The sequence below is a fragment of the Gracilinanus agilis genome, chromosome 3 (genome assembly GCF_016433145.1).
Source record: "Gracilinanus agilis isolate LMUSP501 chromosome 3, AgileGrace, whole genome shotgun sequence".
Classification (NCBI taxonomy): Eukaryota; Metazoa; Chordata; class Mammalia; order Didelphimorphia; family Didelphidae; genus Gracilinanus; species Gracilinanus agilis.
Window position 1 is genome coordinate 463,933,058 of NC_058132.1, and position 19,791 is coordinate 463,952,848.

At 36.6% G+C, this 19,791-nt stretch overlaps 1 protein-coding gene across 2 annotated transcripts in view; it reads right to left on the reverse strand.

Annotated features, from left to right (window-relative positions):
• The window catches only part of CLCN4 (chloride voltage-gated channel 4), a 77,357-nt gene that overhangs the window by 45,936 nt on the left and 11,630 nt on the right, over positions 1 to 19,791 (reverse strand). The window contains exons 4-7 of one of the 2 annotated variants that reach the window (XM_044670383.1): positions 18,600 to 18,722; positions 6,841 to 7,047; positions 6,664 to 6,744; positions 4,915 to 5,460 (exon numbers count right to left, since the gene is read on the reverse strand). In XM_044670383.1, the coding sequence (XP_044526318.1) occupies positions 4,915 to 5,460; positions 6,664 to 6,744; positions 6,841 to 7,047; positions 18,600 to 18,722 (957 nt within the window). The remainder of the gene's footprint in view (positions 1 to 4,914; positions 5,461 to 6,663; positions 6,745 to 6,840; positions 7,048 to 18,599; positions 18,723 to 19,791) is intronic. The other variant, XM_044670382.1, reaches the window with a different exon arrangement.

The following is a 19,791-nucleotide window of genomic DNA, read 5'->3' on the forward strand; positions in this document are numbered from 1 at the left end:
TAAAAGAAAGTCCTAATTGCTGCAGCCTGTCAATTTTTTCTATAATATTCTGAGCATTTTAGAGATGGATTGCAAGAAACAGATGTGTCTTATAATCAAAAGGAATTGTGAGATTTTTTTTATTACCTGGGAGGGCAAAATGCCAGTTATCACTATTATCCTGAATGTTTTGGTTTCTTTATAAATTTTTAAAATACATTCAAGATATTTTATTATTGATTATTAAAAGTACTGTAAAACATCTCAGATTCTATGCTCTATTTTTAAAATTTGAGACTGTCTTTTGACCTTTGTTCATGGAGCATCTTTTTCATTATTCTGGTCCCTGATCCTAATCAGTGTACAGAAAAGTAAACAGGCCTTGCAGCTAAAAGCAGCTGTCTCTGACTCCTTATCTCTGATCCCTAAAGCTGAGGGCACTTTGGAGGAAACGATGCCCTTTATGAGGGTTCACCTTGCTTTATGTTCATTTCATTCCAGGTGACTTAAAAGGAAGGTTAGAATCTTCTCTTGGGGAACCTTTCTTAAAAAACAAACAAAAAAAAAAAACCAACATGCTATCATTCTTACATAGAGGAATAAAAAATAAGTCCCTTGGATAAGAGATGATCAATCCTCTGAAATCTTCAGTCAGCCACTTAATCAAGGTTATCAGCCTTCAAATAAATAAAAATTGGGTTCTTGTTTGACCTTCATACACACCCGGGGAAACTGGATTTTTTTTCCCGCTAAAAAAGAAACAATGCATAAAAATAGACTTGAAAGGAAGTGATAAAGCTCAATTCCATTGTCTGAGAGGAGGAAAAAAAATTATTTTCACTAAGCTAGTCTCTTTGTGGAATTGTAGTAAGAAGTTCACTCTAAGCAGAGTTTAACAAAAGGACCCTGAAAAACAGAAAGCTGTTTTCTCTGGTTTTGTTTAACAGGAACAACTAAAATGCATTCTCTGGGGACAGTTGTTGCCACCCAGTGCTCTCTAGGGATTCCTGCCTGACAGGAATAACTTGTATGGAGCTCCTTAAATACAACCCTAGCCTACATGAAAAGCTTACTATATTAGCTTTTTTGGCTGTGGTAAGTCATGAAAAAATGAGATTTTTTTTAACATCCTAAACCTACATCCCAAAGAGATGAAAGGAAGACATGTGTACAAAAATATTTATAGCAGCTCTTTTTGAAGTGGTAAAAAAAAAAAAAAGTGGAAACAAAGGGAGTGTCCTTTAATTAGGGAATGGCTGAACAAATTATGGTATGTGAGTGAAATGGAATACTATTGGGTAAGAAATGATGAAAGGGATGGTTTCAGGAAAACCTAAGAAGACTTGCACGAACTGATTCAGGGTGAAATGAAGAGAACTAGAAAAAGTTATGCAATAGGAAAAAAATGTTGCAAAAACTTTTTAAAACTTCAGAGTTATAATTAATACAATGATCATTCATGATTCCAGAGGACTTAGGATGAAGCATGGTAGGAAAGTGTAGAAGTGAGATAGTGCTAGCAGTTGGAAGGACTAGTATGAATCAGTTTATATCCTGTAAAGAGAGTGAGATTCTGAGTGGCTTATTCAGAGACTCTATAGGTTGTATAATTGAAAAGGCATTTATATTTATCCAATTGGAGGAAAAAAAGGCTTAGGATATTAAGTGGATAAAGAATTGTATTTTGAACTGTGTTTTTATCATAGGTGGACAAGCATAGCTAAGTTTTGGGAGGTCCATCCCCAAAAGGATGGCTATTAGGCAAGGAAATTTTTTTAACTAGAACCACTAAAGTTGGAGGCAGAAGACCCAGATTAGAAACCAGCCTTAGATATTTAACTATCAGATACATAATCTCACTTGGTCTCAGTTATGGCACCTATAAAATAAAAGGGATTGGATTTGATGACCTCAAAGGCCCCAGATCTATGATCCTTGTGAGAGAGATACAATTACCATCACCTTTTTACAGATTATGAAACTGAATCCAAGAAGATACTAGCCCAAGGTCACACAGCAAGCATGTGTCTGAGGCAAGATTATTATTACTTTTTTAACTTTTATCATCTGTTAGAATCAATACTAAGTACCAATCCTATAGCAGAAGAATGGTAAAGACTAGGAATTGGGGTTAAATGATTGGCCCCCAGATCCAAATCCAGGTTCTTCCAACTTTATCTACAGTCACCTAACTGCCTCTCTGAGTTAGGATTCTACCCCAGGTCTTCCTGACTCCAAATCCAGCAATCTAACTCATTCTACCAGACTGCTGTGAGGATCAAACAAGATAATACGCATAAAGTGCTCTGGAAACCATAGTGCTTCATAGAAAATGGAGATATTATTGATCATCTCATTTCTATTTTTTTAATAGGATGAGGTAAAAATGGCGCTAGGTCAAGTCCCTATTCTTTTTTATTATTTAATGTTCAGAAAGACTGTAAAGTGTAGGACTTTTTGGCCACTAGGGGCTCGTCTTCTAAATCAGTGATTCCCAAAGTGGGTGCCACTGCCCCCTGGTGGGTGCTGCAGCGATCCAGGGAGGCGGTGATGGCCACAGGTGCATTTGGGGGTTGTGAATAACTGTAAGGGGGCAGTGATAGTATGTGACGGGGGTGCTAAGTAATATTTTTTCTGGAAAGGAGGCGGTAGGCCAAAAAAGTTTGGGAACCACTGTTCTAAATGTATGAAACACATGATGGCTTTCTATAATTAAATAAGAGTATTAAGATATAAACTCATCTTCTGTCGACTCACTGAAAGCACCTCTGGGGCCATTTGAGTAGGAGAGAGAATAAAAGGGATGACATGTCCCATCTCCCTCAAGGTTTAATTTCTACCTGTAGGTCTCTACATTTTGAAAGTTTTTCATTCTATATAGCTAAGAGATAACAGGCATCGAAAATGACAAAATCTACTAAAATATTCATGGAACAATATTATATCTAGTGATTCTAGACAACAGTTAATCACTGTGATGCTGCTGCTGCTGAGACCATGCCTTTGCCCACTTGCAGAGGGAATTTTTAGTTTAGTCGGTTGTTTTTTTTTAATCGTGCCCATTTCTTCTTGACCCTGTTTGGAGTTTTCTGGGCAAAGATACTGGAGTGATTGGCCATTTCCTTCTCCAACTAATTTTACAGAGGAGGGATTGACACAAACAGAATGAAGTGATTTGCTCAGGGTCATGATGCTATGATTCCAAATCCAGTGCTCGATCCACTGAGCCACATAGCTGCCCCAGGGTGGGATTTATCCACCCAAATCTGGCCTGAGCTATTCTTTTTGGTTGTTTAACTGAGGAAGAACTCACCTAACTAACTATCCACAAAGAGACGGCTCCAATCCATACTTCACCATCTATCTAGTTATTCACCAGGAAACCCAACTTGAGAATCTTACCATCTACCAACCTTGCCAGCATAGAAATTTGAAGAGGTTGTCATCTCCACAATTGTATAAAATATAAGTTACTTGAGAGCAGGGATGGTTTCTTCTTCTTTGTATCCTCACAGCATGGCATTAAGTTTGGCAAATAGCAAGCACATAATAATGCTTTTTGAATTATATAGGACTTAATCATATCAGCAATGACCTTTTGCTAGGCTCTAGCCGAGGAAGTGATTCCATGTTTGACCACTGACTAGCTTGCCTATATTCTGGGGAGTCCCTCAGTACCCAACAACGGCTTGTTTGGCCACATATGATCTTAGGAACACAAGCTTAGCAAACTATCGACTTGACCAGTTGCATCTAATCCAGGTGTGTAAGGGTTATTAGCAAACTTTACTAATCACAGTGTCCTTGTAGCTGATAAGGGAAGTCAGTCCAGCAGGCCACCCACTGACTGATTACTCCAAAGGCCCTTTCCACTCAGTGAAATTGGCCAAATCCAGGAGATCTGAGCCCAATATACTCCTGACCCACCAATGTCATCATGTGTCTTCAGGTCGAAAGAACAAGGGAGCCACACACACTGACATGCCTGTGGTCAATAAAATGCCTTACTTGTAATCTTCTGAGTGTTTATGTTTTTTCTCAAAATGTCCTCATTCATGATTTTCTCACAAAGCATGAAATCATGTAATATTTTAGAGCTGGAAAAGACCTAAAAAATCAAGTCTAATCCCCTCATTTTTATAAATGAGTCAACTAAGTCCCTGAAAGATTAAGTGACCTTGACTAAGAAAACATAAAGAATTAACAGTGTTTTTAAAAGAAGCCAATGTTTTCTTCATCCAAAACTCAGGAAGGCTATTTATTATTCAAGGAGCTTCTTACATTGGGTGAAGAGGTTGTACTAGTTGCTCTCTAAGTTTACCTATAATGCTAAGATTCTATTATTCTATGACTCTAATAGAGAATTTGAGGAAAACTTTTAAGAATCTCCTTAAGGTTTTGAATTTGAAAGACGACTTTATTACAAAAATGAATAATATGGAAATAGATATTGAGTGATAATACATGTATAACCCAGTGGAATTGCTAATCAACTCCAGGAGGGGGGAGGGAAAGAACATGAATCTATAACCATAAAAAAATTTTAAATAAAATAAAAATTATATTTAAAAAAGAATTTCCCTTAAGCAACATGTATGATGGGGAATGTTCTTTATCAAGATATTCCATCCAGACTTTGATTTTTTTCTCCAATGGCAGCCATAACACCATCATTCTAACTACTGCATAAGTTGAATTCTTCTCTCAAAAGAAACACCTATGTGGCTTTTAAAGTATAGTTCAGAAGCTGATGATGTGCATGCACTAAGAAATAAATTAAGATAGATACATGGCATAGCCTGGGGAATTTCCTTCTACCTGATATCTTATCATTCAGTGGTTGGCTCTAGTTTCTAATTATGCTCCTTTTTTACCTCATCTATTAGAGAGCCAACTCAACCATTGGTCATTCTCTCTCCCTTCCTCACTCCTTACCTTCATGCCAAAAGTAAATATTGTAATGATGATTTTGAAGATGAGGGCTAAAGCCAGCTGCCACATGGCAGTATAAACCCCAGCCCCGGCTGGTCTATCAGGAATGTCATCCACAGGCCTGGTCATGTTAGGGTCATTGATGTAATCACAGAGCTGGGAGGACTCCAAGGCTCCGCAATCATTGAACAGCTCCGAGATGAGCTCACTGGTGCTCTGGCGAGTGTACGGATTAGGGTAAGCAATTATGGCGGTGATGGCTGTCACCACGATGACCTCCAACACAGGATACTTTCCTAGCTGTGTGGTCTTCCGTCTTCTACACCAGGCAATGTTACAGCGAATGAAAAGGGTCCCCCAGAGGCCCCCAAAGACACCGAGGAGGATGAAGGGGAAAAGTTCAGCCATGTACCAGGGCGTGTGGTATTCCACATAAAAGAGAACCAGACGACTGTTCCCAAAGGGATTGATGGACCTCAGTGTAAAAGCAGCCACCAGGGCAGCAAAAAATGACCTCCAGAGGGTCTTTAAGGGAAAATAGTAACTGACCTGAAATAAATAAAGAGATATTAAGAGTTAGGCAAAAGGGAGGTAAAACATGTATCTTATGCATAATGTGGAGGTTGATGAGGAGCATCCTTTGATGCTAGATTAAAATGGTGACTAATGAGTTTTAGGCTCACATCTTCCACAGAGTGGTTATGATCATAGGCAAAAAAGTATTATTATTTTAAAAAATAATAATTTATATTCATTCAGCTGTTAGTCATTTTCAATTATTTCTGACTCTTTGTGACCCTATTTGGGGTTTTCTTGGCAAAAATACCGGAGTGGTTCCCCATTTTTTTCTCTAACTCATTTTATAGATGAGGAAACTAAGGCGAACAGAGTTAACTGACTTGCCCAGGGTCTTACAGGTAGTAATTGTCTCAAGCCAGGATTTCCTGATTCCAGGCTTGGCACTCTATCCACTGCACTATCTAGCTCTCCATATTTATTCAGTACATTGGGCAAATAACTTCACCTCTCGTCATTAATTTCCTCACTAATAAAGTGAACAGGATGGACTAAGTGATCAGTAAAGCCCTCTCCACTCCAAATTCTAACATCTTGGAATGTATCCTAGTATTTACCTTTAGGTGCTTATCACTCTAAAAAAAAAAAAGAAAAAAGTTGAGCCCTGAACACAAGTTAACTTACTCATGTAATTTTATCTGTAAGATTCATCAACAAAAATACTTAAATGAATTTAAGTCTAAAAATATAATGGGAAATTTTTATTAAGATTCTAAGTTCTGTTCTGTTTTTAATTTGATTCCCTACTATTTTAAAAGGAAAATTAAAAGGGAAAGCTGGTTCAGTTATGGTGGGATATGCCCCTTGTATGAAAGCAATCCCCAGGATTCTACCCTAGAATAAAAAGCAAATAAAATAAGGCCTATTCTAAGAGTAAGAAAAAGGAAGATTTAAATTCTAAGAAAAGACTTCATTATAGATAGAGGAGGATTTTCCCCCCTTCAAGTGAAACCTTATTCAATAGTAAAAAATAATTCTTAAAATAGAAACAGATACAAGCTACTGGATAACAACCTACAACCAGCCTCTACATAATTTGTCTTTAATTTAAGCCCAGGAAATTAAGAAGTATATTATATTACTGCAAATGACTGCAATGACTTCTTGATACACACAACCTACCCTTCCATCCATCCTCACCCAAAACCATTAATCCTCTAAATTGTTTATTCTCACCTCTTCGAGACTGAAAAGTACACCCCCAATGGGGGCACCAAAGGCGACAGAGACACCAGCAGCAGCTGCCGCTGAAAGTACCTAAAATACAAATATTTACATATAAGAGCCAAATTCTTCAGCAAAACACTGTGCAAGAGGGAGAGTGAGCTACCAATGAGAGCTGACCCTACTCACCTCTCTCCTCTTTCCCTCATTCTTGCTATACTTAGAAAACAGGCTACTGAAGAAGTTACCACAGCAACAAGCCACGTGGACCAAAGGGCCTTCCTTTCCAAGGCTGAGGCCAGAAGATACTACCAGCACTAGGGTCACTGTTTTGATTAAAAGCGTCCACTTCCCCAAGTAGCCTCTTATAATAAAGCCACTCAAGATGGTCTTTATCTGAAAGACAGAAAGGAGAAAGGGTTGGAAAATAAGGTAATATAATTCCAAGATTAGAAAAAAGCAATTTAAGCTTATCAGAGAAACATGTTTGCTTTTTGGAATTACTGAATCAGACAACGAGAATGGGATCATAGCTGCATGCAGAAATTGCTTACATCTTTTAAAAATTCTAGTTTGTCATGTTGGCTTTTATGCATCGTCTTAAACAATGAATGTTAAAATCTATACTGCCTCCTATTTTTATTTTATGTTGTACAATATTTTAAAATAAACATATAATCATAGGGACAGGAATTGTACCTGCCTGTGATTCCTTTGACAAAAAAAATGTCCTTTACCCACATAGGTGTGCATTTTTAGTGAAATTTATAATCTCAAAGAACTGCTTAGGGTAACCAGAAGGCAAATAATCTGAACAGGGTCAGGATCTATCAGAGGTGGGTCTTGAACTCAGGTCTTCCTAGTTTCCTTGCTTATAATAGGAAATTTTTAAGTGTCTAAGTTCTGTTTTGTTTTTAATTTGATTCACTACCTGTTAGGAAGGAAAATATTAGATATTATTTAAGATTACATAGGAAATTAGATAGGAAAATCAAAAGGGAAAGTCTGAAGGCTAGTTTTCCATCTACTATTCCATGTTCCCCTAATATACTGAAATTAAAATATAAATGTAATAATACTGAAATCTGTTAAGAGAAAATAAAAATTCGCTTTGTCTATTTTGAGTTAATTAATCAAGAACTTAAAGTACCCCTACTTAACACTGAGTAAATCACTAGCAGAAAAAGTTCTTAACCCCAAAGGCCACAAGTAAATTAAAAGGCTGAGACTAGGGGGCAGCTGGGTAGCTCAGTGGATTGAGAGCCAGACCTAGAGACAGGAGGTCCTAGGTTCTAATCTGACCTCAGACACTTCCCAGCTGTGTGACCCTGGACAAGTCACTTGACCCCCATTGCCTACCCTTACCACTCTTCTGCCTTGGAGCCAATACACAGTATTGACTCCAAGACAGAAGGTAAGGGTTAAAAAAAAAAAAGGCTATGACAGCTTCCTATGAAGAGGGGGAGAGACAGGAAGTGATGTGGCAAAAGGGGTATAAAAGGTGAGACCCAAAAGAAGATTCATTGATTCCTAGTCTTTTGAGAAAGACCTTTCTTGTGGGATTGTTCTGAATTGGAGATTGCTGCGCTGGAGAGGCTTGCTGAGTGAGTGACTGGAGCTGAAGGAAAAGGCTTGCGTTGGTGGAACCCTTGCTGAAGACACTACTGCAACTGTCCACATGGAGATCAGGACTTGAGGGAACCCTTGCCAGGTGGTCAGCTAGACTTCTTCGTACAGCAATTATAGGATATCTAGCTAGGCAGTATTTTCTACTTCTTTCCCATCTGTCTCTCTTTTACTATATTTATATTAAACTAAATTGTTAAAAGCTACTAATAGCTATTTTGATTTAAGGGTTAATTATTTTATAATTGGCAACCACAATCTCATTTTTTTAACTCTTACATTTATTGGCAACCAATTTTAATTGTTACAAATCAATACTTCTTTCAAAGCACCTTCGATGTACTCTTAAGACACAATTGCCTTTAAACATGGTGGATTTGTGTAATTATTTTTTCTTGTCAATAAAATTTTAATAGTTTGTCTAATGATGTCCTCATGACAACTATATGTGAGACATCAAAATGTCTCCATCTTAAAGACCGCTTTTTTTTGCATCAATCATCTGTGATTTAAATCAATATCCCCAAGTTCTTACTTTCCATAAAGTTTACTAATAAATCACTTGAAAAATAAAAAAGTAGATATATAGAGATTTAAGCCTAATCTAAACTAACTCTGACCATGTGGTTCTCCACTCAGCCATAGTGCTCCACTGCCACCTCCAAGGGAAATAGAGACCAGCTGGGTCATACTCACACCTTTTTATTCATGTTCGTGGTCACAGCACAGGCATGCAAAATGGGATGAACTGGGTCAGCAATCCAGAAGGAGGAGGGGATGAAACTCCTTCTACACACACACCCCAGCCCTGACAAAATCTTATTGAATAAGACTTTGATATAGTTGGCAGATTCTTACTTCAGTATTTAGCCACGATAAATGTTACTTATTAAGGACAAAGCAATAAGATCTTTCCTTTAAATTCTTTTAAAATTCAACATATTTCTTTCCTTTACACATTTAGTAGTATTTGAATTTGAACTAAAATAATGTGACTCTAGGGAATGCTTTACATACTGAACTACTTAATCCCCAAACTTAATTTATCTTTGAGCAGTCACCAAAAAATGATCAAATGAATCTTTTTGATAATAACTGAATTTATGTAGTGCATTAAGGTTTGTTTACAAAACACTTTACGTATTATCTTATTTGATCCTCACTACGACCACTCTGGGCCCCATTGGTTTTCCTCTGTCCTACTCCCAAGTCTCTTGCCACTCCTAGAGAAAGTGAAGCTGAGCAGAATCACCACCAATTCATGCTATCTAACCTCCCCACTCCACAGTAATACCATCTATGCTGCCTCAGGCCCCACGGTGGCCATCCCAAACCTTTCCTCCTATTAGGACCCCAGTTCCACCCTAACCCCTCTCTCAACATCTGATCTCACCATCTGCTTTCCTGAGAAGCCCAAGTACATACATTGTGAGGACTGAATCTCTGTAAATCTCCAAGAATTCCCTATTCTCTAAGATATCCTCTCCTCCCTCCATTCTGTCACAGGAAGAAATGATCCTCCTGGCGAAGGCAAAATCTTCCAAGTAAACCTCAATCCCATTCTTTCCCCCTCTTCAACAAAAATCTGACTTCTGGCCATTCCTACTTATATCTTTTTTTTAACCTTTATCAATACTAAATATTGGTTCTAAGGCAGAAGAGCAGTAAGGGCTAAGTGGCTTTCCCAGGGCCACAGAGTAAGGAAGCATCTGAAGCCAGATCTGACCCCAGGACTGGCTTTCCATCTGCCATCTTGCTGTCCCTCCCCCTCACTTCTCCTTTCCCTGAACAAGCATGTTCAAGTCTCCCTTAATCCCTCTCTTTTACCCATTATCCCCAATCTTGATCTCCACAATCAACTGTTCTTTCCTGTCTAGTTTCCTTTTAAAATATTTCTCACTATCTCCCCCTTCCTTTCCACTCAAACTGATACCACTCCAGTTCAAGCCTTAATTATTCCTTGCCTGATCTATTATAATAGGGTTTTCCTTACAGGTTTCCACCCTCCAAGTCACCCTCTGGTACCAAAGACACAATAATCTTCCTAATCCAGCCACGTCACTCTCCTGAGCTCTACCCAGGGGCAGATGGTGGTGCAATAGATAAGCATGTTGGGGCGCTTGTTCAGAAGACTTGGATTCAAACTCAGACACTTATTAGCTGTGTGATCCTAGGCAATTCTCTGAGCCTCTCTCAAGGGAAACGTGAGTCTTTCTAATTAAAAAATAGGGATAATAATAGTATCTACCTCTCAAGGTTGTTATGAGAATTAAATGAGATATTTGTAAAGTTTAGCACAGTGTCTGGCACATATTAAGGGATTAATAAATATTTGGTTTTTTCCTTCATTTCCTTCTATTTTTCTTTCTTTCCTTCCTTCTTTCTTTCCTTTCTATTTTCAAAACCTTCAAAGTTTCCCTCTATAAATAAATAGAATAAAAATAAATAAGAAGTCAAATAAATTTTAAAAATCAATAAAATTAAAAAATCTAACCTCTTTAGCCTTCCACTTAAAGTCCTAAAAAAAATCCAACTCCAAATCACCTTTCCAGCCTTATTCTACACTAGTGCCCCTCATATGCTCTATATTCTAGCCAAACTGAACTCCCAACTCCCCACATAGGTGTAGCTCATTCCCCCAAATATAAAATGCATGCCCATCTTTTTAATTTTTTTAAACCCTTAACTTCTGGGTATTGGCTCCTAGGTGGAAGAGTGGTAAGGGTGGGCAATGGGGGTCAAGTGACTTGTCCAGGGTCACACACCTGGGAAGTGTGCATGCCCAACTTTTGAAATCCTTCCCCCCAATTATAATGCACCTTGGCTGCCACCTTCTTCATGAAACCTTTTCCAATTCCCCCAGTAATCTCCTTTTCCAATTTCTACTTAAAACTTTGGATCTGTCCTTTACCATATCACATTCTCCTTCATGCCATACTTTTCTATGTGTGGTAGATCCCGATTAGTCTATAGGTTCCTAGAGTACAAGGTCTGTTTTTAAAATCTTTTTATTTTCACAGTTGAAACAAACCAATTATGTACAGAGAAAGTTGGATGTATCTCAATTTTCAGGGTGAAAAGAAGAGAGGAAACCAAATTAATTTAAATGAATCAGATAGCATTATTATCAAGTTTCTCTTACAACTTGGGCAGCTAGGTGGTGCAGTGGATAGAATGCCAGGCCTGGAGTCAGGAAGACCAGAATTCAAATCCAGTCTCATACACCTACTAGCAAGTCACTTAACCTTGTTTGCCTTGGTTTCCTCATCTGTAAAATGAGCTTGGAGAGGGAAATAGACATAAATATCCTGAACTTTAAAGATGAGTCTTTCTGACTCTATCCACTGTATCACCTTGCTGCCCCTAGGCACAGGGATAGTGTAACATGATTTCCTGGGAGAGAGAATTCAACCAAATAGTCTCAATAAACTTTGCAAATCTACTATCAAATGACTATGTTATGTTTTAAGGATTTGAAAATTCTAATGGTTTAGTTTTATCAGCACCTTAATTATCTGACTCATGACATAAAAGAGTTTACCTCAAAAATCCTATAAAATAATTTTATGTAATTGTCTAATCCAACTAGAGAAAATGACATTTATTGCCCAGAGTTACCCAAGATCCTGACAACTACTTGACTCTGGATTTAGAAAAGACTTAAAATCTTGAATTTCTGTAACTAATTTCAAAGCCTTCTTAATAAACAGAATATTTGTCAAAGTTTTATTTCTTCTAATAGGATTTTTAGCTATCATTTGCAAATGCATAATAGGATATAAAGTACTATTCAAATAGTACATTTTGTAATATGAGATGATTTCTCACAGAATCTACAGTGGATAAAGCAAAGGATTAGACAACACTGTTTCATTCCTTTGACTAACAAGTCCAAAGACAAGTTAATTTGTCCCTTATAAAACAGAATTACCTCATTATTAATATAGTATTATTAACAATATAATTAATAGTATAATTGCAGTAGCATAATATAATAATAGCTAGCATTTGTAGACAGCACTTTAAGGTTTGCAAAGGACTTTAATTTTGATAACTATACTTCAAAATATCTGGTTTCCTTTGTAATCCTATTTATCTTATTTTATGCACTTAAAAATATGATTCTGAGAATAGGTCTACAGGATTTGTTAGACTACCAAAGGGGTTTCTGACAGAAAAAAGATTAAGCACCTGTGAATTAAATATTAGATAGTCTAGAGAAGAAATGTGGAATGTAAATTCCTCAATAGAATGTCCTCCTTGAGGTCAAAGATTGGCTGGCATATAGTAGGTGATTAATTTTATTGACTGACTGACTTCTGAGATTTCTTTCAGCTCCTAGTTGTAAGATACTAAGGTTTTGGTGGGATTCCATTACATGTGGGAAAACTAGTATATCTTTTTTCTTAAATATTGAAATATCATTGCATACTTTTGAAAAGTAATTCAAAAATAAATATTCCTCAGAATTGTCTGCATAAAATTTTGTCCATTTCCTCCTGATATTTCATAATGTTTTTTTTACTTATCACTCATAATGTTTTATTGACTCTCTCTAATTCCTTTTCTGAGATAAAGACATTGTGAAACTATAAAAATCCACCAGATTTTCCAATAAGTGAATGTGTAAGAATTTAGGAATTTCAAATGACTGTGGTCTGAGAAATGTAGAGTATTCTGTAAACTCTAGTGATACATCTTTACTCCTGAAAATAGCATTGTTTCCAGCCCAGTGCCTTCAAGCATCATCCTGGGAAACAGCCCCAGTAGAGATCCACCTGGGAAGTACTCCTCCAGATGTTACAACCATAGCTATGAAGACTCAGGGGGAAATGTTCTTGCGACCAAAGTCCTTAGCATAGTCCAACATCAGAAACTGATGTCATCTGTCAGTGGAAATGATATTACAAAAGAGGCATTAGCATCTGTTTTGCTACTGTACCCTAAGGACCTTTTTATCTGATTTGCAGCTGAAATATTCTTCATGTTATCTTCTCCCTGATTAGAATGTTAACTCCTTGAAAGAAAGGACTATCATATTTTCTATTTGTACACTATGCTTTGTACATAGTCAGCCAGTAAAATATTTATGAAGTACCTACTATGTGTCAGGCACTGTGCTAAGTGCCCTGGGGATACAAAGAAAGGGAAAATACAGACCCTTCTTTCAAGGAGCTCACAGACAAATTGGGAAGCAAACTGCTTTGTAAAAATAAATTACATACAGGATAAATAGGCAATAGTCAACAGAGGAAAGGTAGCAGAATTAAGAGGGATTGGGGAGGAGAACTAGGTGGCAGTGGGTTGACAGCCAAGCCCAGAGACAGGAGATGCTGAATTCAAATGTGTCATCAGACGCTTCCTGACTGTGTGATCCTGGGCAAGTTTAACCCCCACTGCCTAGCCCTTACCACTCTTCTGCCTTGGAACCAACACATAGTATTGATTCTAAGATGAAAGGTAAGGGTTTTAAAAAAAAGAAAAGAAAAGAAAGAGTGGTGAGATCAGTAGAAGGAAATCCAGCAAAGAAGAGTATGCCAAAAACCAGAAAGAAAAGAATATCAAAGAAAAGAGGATAAATAGTCAGAGAAGGAGGTAATGGAGGAGGGAGAAGTTCCAAGTAGTGAGAAATGAGAGAGGAGTTTCTCTGGGCACTGTGGTGATAGTTTATACATAAAGGATACAGGTAGGTTGAGTACTTGCATCTTGTTGATTCAGGGTACCTCTATAATTTGGTTTATGTATTATTTCTTTATTCCTCTTCCCATGGACATTATAAAAACACTTTGAGTAAGAAATTTGATCCTGAGGTTCTAAATTTTCTCACTTTGGGGTAACCTTTTATTTTTCTACAAAAGCTTTGTCAGGCACCCAAGTTTCTTGGCACAGTTTAAATGGTAAGAGAGGTGATAGTGGTAGCTTATGGGGAATAGCAATGGGATATGATGTTTAGTAATCATCTTGGTTCAGAAGTTCAGTTTTTAATATTTTGGTTTTAAAGATAAAACTACATCTGAGGACTAATAGATGGCTTTATTATGAAAAGTTTATTATAATTACATAGGAGTAAAATTTCTGCAAGCACCAATTATGGTCTAAGAAATTCAGTAAAATAGATGGAAAAAATGACCATTAAAAGAAAGACTTGTTGCAAACATGTCACAAGAACTGCACAAAAAGTTTCTGAAGCTCTTTGAATTGATATTTTTGGCTTAAGCATCATTTCCTTCTTGCAGCGGCCCCAAAAGCTAAAAATTACTAAAAATTTCAAAGGGTTTGAAAAAGAGACTCTAACAGATGCTATGTTCTTTGTCAGAGGCAATGAATTAAATGAATAGTTCATCTTAAGCTCAATATAGACTTCCAGTGCCCTATAAGGATATAGCGACATTAAACCTTTGGTGAGGGAAAGCACATATTTGGAGATAAAGAGTGAGAGGAGACTTCGATGAAGTAATGAATACAAAGATGGATAAGCCCTTCACATCCTTCACTGCTAAGGACTTGCAGCTCACAGATCAGGTTATGGATGTACATACATGCTATAATCTCACAGACAGCTGAGGCTACAAAACCCATCTATGAAGGATTATAGTTTTTATTCACCAGACTTAGAATTAACTTTAGCCTGGCTTATATTTTAATTTCATCAGTTTGGGAAAATTTGATTATGTCAGCTGAGATGGGAGCCTAAGAGTTTTCAAAATGAAAAAGCTGAAAAAGGGACCAGTCTGGAGGCTTAACAATTCAATTCTGTTATATGACTTAGTTATAGAAAGATCTTCAACAATAATTACTAAATAATTTCCTCACAACTATTTATACACGGTCTCCAGAGACACTACTGGGAGGCTGGAGGAGAATATTTAGAGTAAGAAGTAGATCCTGATGAGTGTGAATAAGGAATATGCTTAAGTGGTTACATCATTTGAATTCGCACAATAATTCCATTGGACTGAATTAACATATATATGTCTAATTTCCAGTAGTGTTATTTGAGTGACATGACCATTTTATAGTATTTGTTCACATCGATCAAGACCTGGATGTATGTCAACATTTACTGCCTTAAAAAAAAGAGAGAAAAAAAAGAAAACTTATTCTAGAAAAGGTGTGGGGAACTAGAATACGAATTCCCAAACACCTGGAGACCAGGTCTATTAAAAACAAAGGAAAGAACAAAGAAAATTGTTAGAGATAAATGTTCTAAAGAAAGGAACATCAATATTTCTAGCAGTTTTCATAAAGGAAGAGTGAGATCAAATAAACTATAAACCAGTTGGCTTTCCATAAAATTAAACCAAAATTCAATAGATCAGCTTAAACTGAACCCAATAAATGCCCTATACATTGGATGAATGAATCACTCTCTGATTTATCTTCAAGCTCTCCCTATCTACTGACTCTTTCCTTGTTGCCTACAAGCATGCCTATGTCTATTCCATCCACAAAAAAACTTCCCTTGATCTATTTATATCTGTGAGTTACTCTCTAACCTAGTCCTCTACCCTTTGTAGCTAAAATTTACTTCCTTTCATCTCCTTCTCATCTGGCTTCTGACTTCATCATTCAACAAAAACTGCTCTCTCCAAAGTTATTAAAGAGGTCCTAGGTTCAAATCTGACCTCAGACACTTCCTAACTCCATGAATCTGGGCAAGTTATTAACCCTAACTGCCCAGTGCTTAATGCTTTTCTTCCTTGGAACTGATATTTAGTATTGATTCTAAGACTGAAGGTAAGGTTTTTTTTTTTAATTGACAAATTTAATTTCATTGCCAAATCTAATGACTTTTCTCAATTCTTATCCTTCCTGACCACTTGGGTGCTAAGCAGAAAGTTCTCCCAGCTCTTATCTACTTCTCAATTATAGGACTAGTCATATGGAAGGAGGTAGAGACCAAGGGAAGGTAAATTCCTAATGTTATTCTTCTCTCTGAATCCCACTCCCAATTTCTGCTGCTTCCCAATCCTGATACTGTTCTTTTCTTCCTCCAACCATTTTCCTGACACACAAACACACTCCAACCAATGAGCTTCATTATTCTCCTCACTCTAGAGTCCACATTCTAGATGCTTCAGTTCCAATTTTGTTGTTCTTATTTTAATAGCCATGGTCTACTCAAATTTACCCTTTCTCTCAAATTAAAATGATTCTTAATTTAGTCTTTTTTTACCCAGAAACATTGGTATCTACAGCCTGTGAGCAGTTTTCCCTAATGCGCCTAGGTGAAAACAAAAAAGGACGATAGCAAGGAACACATTAGAGCCTTTTTCCTTTTACTACTAGTATTTAAAACTGACAGGAGAGCACACACAACTCTTCAGCCCCATCCTTTCAGAATGCTTCTTTTCTTTCTTTCCAGTTTCCCAATCCCAGTTTTTAGCTAGAACACCTGTCTGATAGAGAGCCACTATCAGTGGCTAGCAGAGTCCTTGTTGGCACTGATGTGTACTCATTACACTGCAGGGACTGGGAGATATGTAGTCCCCACCTTCTTAGGTGGAACTCTGGATGTATTTTCTGATAGAAACATTGTTGTACGTAGGGTTCAGGATCTTTAGTACTATTATTAAAATATTATACATTTAGAATCACAGAGTATCAGTATTGGAAAGTAAATCAGAGAACATTTGCTACAACTTTTACCTTCTCTGTAACATATCCAACAAGGGGTTATCTACCTTTTGCATGAAAACCTCCAATAAAATATATACACCTCAAAAGTAGGGACTGTTCCTATTTTTCTCATTTTATACTTAGCTCCCAAACAATATCTGGCATAAAATGTTTGAACTAAAGTGAATTGAATTTAACCTGCCACTTCCCAATGAAGTCTCAATTTTAACTAGTGCGAATTATTAGAAAATTTATGCTACCATCAAATGTAAACCTTCCTTTTTTTCAAAATTTATCCATTGCCTTAGTTCTGCCCTCTGGGACCACGCAGAAGTAGTTAAGAATTTTTTTCCTGCATAAATAGGTTAAATATCTCTAATTCCTTCAACTGACATCCATGTGATTGATGGAATCCTCATCATCTTAGTCTCCCTCCTCTTCATGCTATCAAGTTTTTCAATATCCTGGTACCCAGAACAATATTGTGCATTTGGGAAAAGAAAGCAATTTGCATTTGTTTGTGGGATTTCTGCTGATAAAATCTGCTCATTTGTTTAAATTACAAACCGAAAAAGGAAGGCCTCACTGAACTCACCTTTTGTAATAACCAAGATTTCAGTTCCTCTTTCATCTTGTGGTCCCTTTCTATAGTTGAAAAATCATAATATGCTTATTCCTGGATTGCAATGACCTTCTAGACCTAGCTTCTTTTGATATTTTGTCTTTGATCTTTGTGTCCATGAACTTAGCAACTCCTTTGACACGCATTGGGCTTTGATAATAATATCCTATGTATGTATGTATGTAATTTCTACCACAGGAAAAGTCACATCCATTTACAAAATTTATGCTATTTCAATACAAAGTTTCTAGATCATTCCATTTCTTTATTCTTCTAATCTGTGAAAAATCAGGCACTTCTTCCCTATTTTTATCAGGGTCTTTTGACTCTTAAATGTTAAAATTTGCTGTAGTTCATTAAACCAGAACTTGTGAGCTAATTTGTCAACAAACTCTTTAGCAATTGATCCAAGTAGATGTTAATGTTTTTCAGTTTACTGGCCACTTCAGTGATTATTCTATGCACAGATAATTCTCCCACTACCATTTTTTCAAATTCTCTTCATTTTGTTTTCCATTTTGCTGAATGGAGAAAACAAATGTCTTGTGTTTTTTTTAAACTGCTGTTCAAGCATTTTCCTTCTTGGTCACCTATATAGATTTGTACATTTAGAACTATTTTTATTTACTACTTTGCTACTTTTATTATTTTTGTCCCCCTAGGGCCTAGGGTTCTGGTTTTGGAAATCAACCATGATCCATAATATCATATCCTCTGAACACAGTCAAATCTAAGTGATGAAAACATATAGGAATTCAAAATATTTATATATACCTATGAATAGAGCATGAATACTGACGAAAAAAAAAAAAGAAATATTGTGATTACCCTGTCACTGATGTAGCAGAATATGGAAAATACACTTTGTCACCAGCTAAAATTTCTTAGCAGTAAATTATTTCTTTGGCTTACATTACATCATAGTTTTATTTATGAGTTATTTCTTTGCCATGTGTGTTTTTGTTGTTTATGACCTTTAGTTTCCAAAGGCCATGTGACTTATATCTGTCAAACAGGCTTTCGCTTACCTGTGTTTAAAAAAAAACCTATAAAAACTATATAAAACTAAAAAGTAACTCACCTCTGGAATACCAGAGCCACAGGCATATGGTGCAAACACCCTGACTAAGGAGACAGCCAAAAATGCAAAAGATAGAGCCCACAGTATGTACAGAAAGTAGTTCAAAATGTATGCGCTGGCACCCTAAAAAAATAAAAACAAAAGATGAAGCATAACATCAGACACTGTAAAGCTTAAAAGAAACTACTTCATTATTTATTAAGATCATAATGTTCCATGCAGGTGGTCTTAACCTGTTCTATCTCATGGACTTCCTCAGCAATCTGGTGAAATCTATCATGGACCCGTCTCAAAAAAAAAAAAGTCTAATAACTAATAGATAAAATAAATAACTAAAGGAAATGTTAAATTTCAGTTAAAAACTAGTAAAAATAAAGGTTGGCTTCCCCCCCCCATCCAAACTGACAGATTCCCTAAAAATCTGTGGTCTGTGGATGCAAGGTTAAGAACCCCTTTTTTAATAGAAAAAAATTGACTCTTAGTTTTATCTGTTATTCCTATTGGTAACAAATATGCAAATATATGACAAGGTTTCTACATGTGCTGTTTATAGTGGCCTGCTGCTATGCAGGATATCTGGTCACGGAAAGAGTGAATTACACTGTTTGCTCTAATCATAACTTTTACAAATGTTTGTGGAAGGAGTAAGCCAGAAAAATTCTGCCTTCCAGTTCACTGCAGATTTGTTTTGTCTGCTACAGGGTGGATTATTTCTTTCAGCATTCATTAAGGCCATGTCTACACAATAGCAGGCAACCATTTTGGAATAGAGGACACCACTGCATAAAAGTCATGTTTCCAGTGTTTTAAGAATCAAATTGGATCACCAATTCATTCAATCATTTATTTCAAATAATGTGTTCAAATCTATTGGAGGAATAAATATAATATAATATTCATTTTGCTGTCAGATAAACAGTACAAAAGAGCCTTGGACCTGTATGTGATACTTCCCTGGCCCCCAATCCTTCATTTCCCTGATTCTCTGGAAATCTTTTCTCGGGAAGTGAGACAAAGTGGAACCATACAAAAGTTTTGAAGCCAACATGGTTACATGTATACATGTTAACATACAAAAATATGATCAATTAGACTATTCTATCAATTATAAACACATACACATACCTAGACTGGTTGAATATATATATCTTTCATTCATTTAAAAATGTCCTTTTTGGAGGAAAAAAACGGC